Source organism: Agrilus planipennis, unplaced genomic scaffold (assembly GCF_000699045.2).
Source record: "Agrilus planipennis isolate EAB-ADULT unplaced genomic scaffold, Apla_2.0 scaffold388, whole genome shotgun sequence".
Taxonomy (NCBI): Eukaryota; Metazoa; Arthropoda; class Insecta; order Coleoptera; family Buprestidae; genus Agrilus; species Agrilus planipennis.
This window is the reverse complement of record NW_020439357.1, coordinates 100,829-104,956: the sequence shown is the minus strand read 5'-3', so window position 1 is coordinate 104,956 and position 4,128 is coordinate 100,829. Positions and strand designations below refer to the sequence as shown.

General features: G+C 34.7%; 1 protein-coding gene across 1 annotated transcript in view; it reads right to left on the bottom strand.

The window, feature by feature from the left end:
• Nucleotides 1–850: 850 nt before the first annotated feature.
• Nucleotides 851–4,128, bottom strand: part of LOC108742249 (growth hormone secretagogue receptor type 1-like) — a 35,735-nt gene continuing 32,457 nt past the window's right edge. The window contains exon 4 of the mRNA XM_025978797.1: nucleotides 851–2,005. Within this exon, the coding sequence (XP_025834582.1) occupies nucleotides 1,213–2,005 (793 nt within the window). The 3' untranslated portion in view covers nucleotides 851–1,212. The remainder of the gene's footprint in view (nucleotides 2,006–4,128) is intronic.

Below are 4,128 nucleotides of genomic sequence, written 5' to 3'. Positions count from 1 at the left end.
TGTAGCGGACACTACTAAAGAAAGAGGAACAAGATTACATCAATTGATGTGTAACAGAAAGAGAGATTCAGACAAGCAGAATTTGAGCATGTTGCCAGCTTTGGACTTTAAAGAAAGTTTAACATTTTCAGAAATTTAAGAAAGACGCTTGTTTAAGGATGTTCGGGAGGTATGTCGAAATGCTACGAGAAAAATAAAAATTTGAAAGAACGTTCCTCATTCAATTCTAAAACTCCTGTAAAAATTATAAATCGATTCACTAAACCGTTAAAAAGTTATTGAAATTTTAAAAAGTTGTAATTTCACACCTAATTTTATGGAGATTCGTTGACCGAACAGATCAAATTTATTTTTATTAACAGAAAAAAAGCTATCAGAAATTTCAAACTTTTATAATAAGTAGCTTGAACTCTGGAGAATCACTTTAGAGTAAGGTTATTCAAATTCACTAAATGGTTATCGAGGAAAAAATGAAAAATTAGCTGAAAATCTCGTTTTTACTTGATAATATAATGATAATATTTATAATTGTCTGAAATAAATGCAATTTTAAAGTTTTAATTATTATTTAAACATATTAAAAAGTTTTACGCTCATTATTAATAGACATTAAAGCTAAATATTTTTGTGCTTCGAAGTTGAAATCAAGGCATATTCACTGCCAATAGTCAATAGTCAGTTAAAAATTTTCCATATTATTCGTTATTTCTTATTTTATTCAAAATGTTTGGTCAAATTCCAAATTTTCTCTCAAACCGTATACTTTTTTTTTAGTATAGATAGATTTACCTCATGATATGCTGCAAAACCTAATTAATCACGAATTTTTAATTTTATGTACTCATGTCTCCGATTGTACCTCCCAAACATCTTTAAGGATATAATTCCAACTAGGCAGTTATAAATCCGACCCTGATTTTTATGGGTCCCTAGTTAATCTCTAACCGTTGCACCACTTACTATTACTCGCCGGTTATCTCTTTTCACATTGTCTGTACTCCTCATGAAGCATTTCCTAACTTAACAAGGTCGTGTTCAAAACACAGCAAATGACTATAGTCCTAGTGGATACAAGAAAGAAGATTCTCTTATTCTCTTTATTGCGGACTTTGCCAATTTTAATTGTCCCAACTATAGGTAGTTGTCGATTTTAGTTAATAAATAATATCTATTTATACATTTGTTATAAAATAAAAATATGTTTATACTAGTTTAAACGTAACTCTCGCATCTGATCATTTTCAAAATGCTAATGTTGTTGAGGTTTTGCAGAGGTATTCTAATATAAGATTTTTCCTTATTGTTCTGAGATGAGCAAACCGTTTTTGGTGTGTTGTCTTTTTTACCGCTTTTCGAACTCGATGACGTTCTATTGCTGTACCTGTTCCAAAACGATTCTGACGTGCTTTGTGAAGTAGTATTTGTGGAGGTTGTCGTGATGGTACTCTTCCGGAAGATCCACGTACCCCGTCCGCGTCTTTTTTTCAAGCTTCTAATGTGACACAACTTGAAAAAACCGTTTCGAAATTTCGAACTCATAATGTTGTACAGAATTGGGTTGATGGCCGAATTGATGTGAAACATTATTCTACTGAAGTACAATAAATTGTAATAACCCTCTAGACCCAGGCTCATTATCGATTCGGCGGGTACAATAATGATCCACAGAGTAAGGGCCCGAAATGGCAAGAGACAAATGAAAAACGCCAACACAACTGTTCCTAACATTATTACGACTTGTTTGCGATATTTTATGGCACTTAAGGAGCTCTGGTTTGAGCTGTCTTTTCGTGGAGCGGCCAGTATGTGAGGTTGTTCCATGAGAGTGGCCGCTATTAGTAGATATATTATTATCAATATGACTAGAGGTATGAAGAAGAAAGCGGATACGGTGAGGATGAAGAATAGGCTAGGAAGTAAGGTTTGGACGCTGCTGAAACAAACCGACACAATGGTTCCATCGTAGTATTGCTCCAAATCGTACTGAGTAATGGCCAGTATCGGACTGAAAAAGAGAAACAATTAGAAGTGTTTTCTTAAACAAAATATGACGAGAATATAGCGTACAATAACGATGACAGGTTTGAAAGTTTCCAGAAAAAAAGTTGAACATTCTTATACGAAAATGATTTTAGTAGTAAATTCGTAGTAATAGTTGGTGCGAACAAAACATGGGTCTAGGCATTAATCAGGTGTATACAGGGTGCAACGGAAATAAGTGTGGAGATTGCACGTTTACCGTTTTCGAGAAAATGTAGTTGAAAGTATGGGTAAATTCAATTCCGGTCCTGGTTCATAAATGCGACCCGCGACGTTGCACTCAATAGCATCAGTGTAGTGATGCAGGGTGTTTATATTAAGAGCCTACATCTTGTAGCCGTTTATTCATTTAAGATTTAAACTTTATGCAGTGCAACAATTATTAGTGTAGGTCAGTCACTGTAGAACAGTTGTTGTTACAATAATGTGACAGGATACGTATTTACGGGTTTGAATCATATCGCTGTTGTGGGTCAATTCCAAAGAAGACAATACCTCAAAGTAGTCCACGCGAAAAAGCAATATTTATAGGAATAGCTGCTGTATCCTTATCATTTGCAGCGAGCACAAGTCTTTCCTGAAATTTATTTTAAAACTGTTTTCGGTAAATGTGCTGTGTGAAATTTTTGGAGACTTATTTGACTTTATAATGTTCATTTGTTTATCTTAGACGTTCGATAAAATTGGCAATGCTTACTCCTCCATCCATGTAGGTGCAGAGATTTCAGATTATTCAGTTCTTATTATACATCTTTGTTATCAATTCACACACAGGATTGGCTTCGGATTGTAAAGTTGGTCTGTGATCTGTCGGAGCTGCCTGCGACGCGCTGATGAGATCCAAAAAGATCGAAATCGCGATCCGCGTCTGACAGTTTCGACAGAATACAGACCACTTCGAATTATTTTATTCGATTGTGGTAACGTGCCTATCACGTTGAGGTGAGCTACGCCGGGATTCGTTTCAGCAAGTAGAAATTCATATTTTTAAATGGACCTTGTTGGAACATACGTAATCCTAAAATGTAGCATCGTACTACAGATGGCGTTCACTACGCCATTTGTGGTATTTTCTAAAACGCGCTGTTAAGACAGCAGGTAAAGGTTGGTCTGTGTTCTGTCGGAGCTGCCTGCGACGCGCTGATGAGATCCAAAAAGATCGAAATCGCGATCCGCGTCTGACAGTTTCGACAGAATACAGACCACTTCGAATTATTTTAGCCGTACGATTGTTTATTACATCTAGCTTACACCCTCGAAAGCTCGGCATTTATTTCTGTTACACCCTGTATATGTAAAGGAATGTCGTTCAGTGAATATAGAAATTACACATATCTTTGTCAGTACTTTTTTTTATATATTTATGAACAAAAACGCATTAGGTCACTTGTTTGTGTTTTGTAATTTAAACTAATTAAACCACATCTTAAAGGATTGACAAAACTTTATCTGAAAAAACGGGTCAATTCAAAAGGATATCTTTACATTGCTTATATTAACTACTAAGTACCTAATCGAAAATCAGAATTTTAAATAGATTTCTTTAGCTTTTATATTATACTGTCATTATTTTTTAAAATGCAACTGAAATTTGAAAAACCCTTCATTTTCAAATTCGCCTAAAAAACTAAGAAACAGTTCATTTACTTGCTGATTTTCGTCAGCGGCTAAGCACAAGGTCGGATCAAGCACGGCCAACTGTTTTTGCCTTCGAGCGGGATTGGAAAAAAAATATTTTCACGGGCCGGGCGAAATATTGAAATTGAAAAATGTAAATCAAAATACTCATTTCTTTACGTAAACAAAATTTTATTATGACATATGTGAGAATAAGTCAGACTGCTCGTTCCAATCAATTCTCCTGTTGGCAGTGTCGCTTGAACATCAAACAAATTATATTAAGTTCCTACAGATGAGTACAAAAATGTTTTAATTCTTTACAACGGAATCTTTATAAAAAAAAAGATATATGTTACAAGTATCGAGCGTATCCGTCTCGCTTTTTCCAGTTTGTCATTTTTCCGGTTAGGTTAAAGTGGATAATAGTCCCCCCCCTTCCCTATTTTATATTATTTTAATTATTAAATA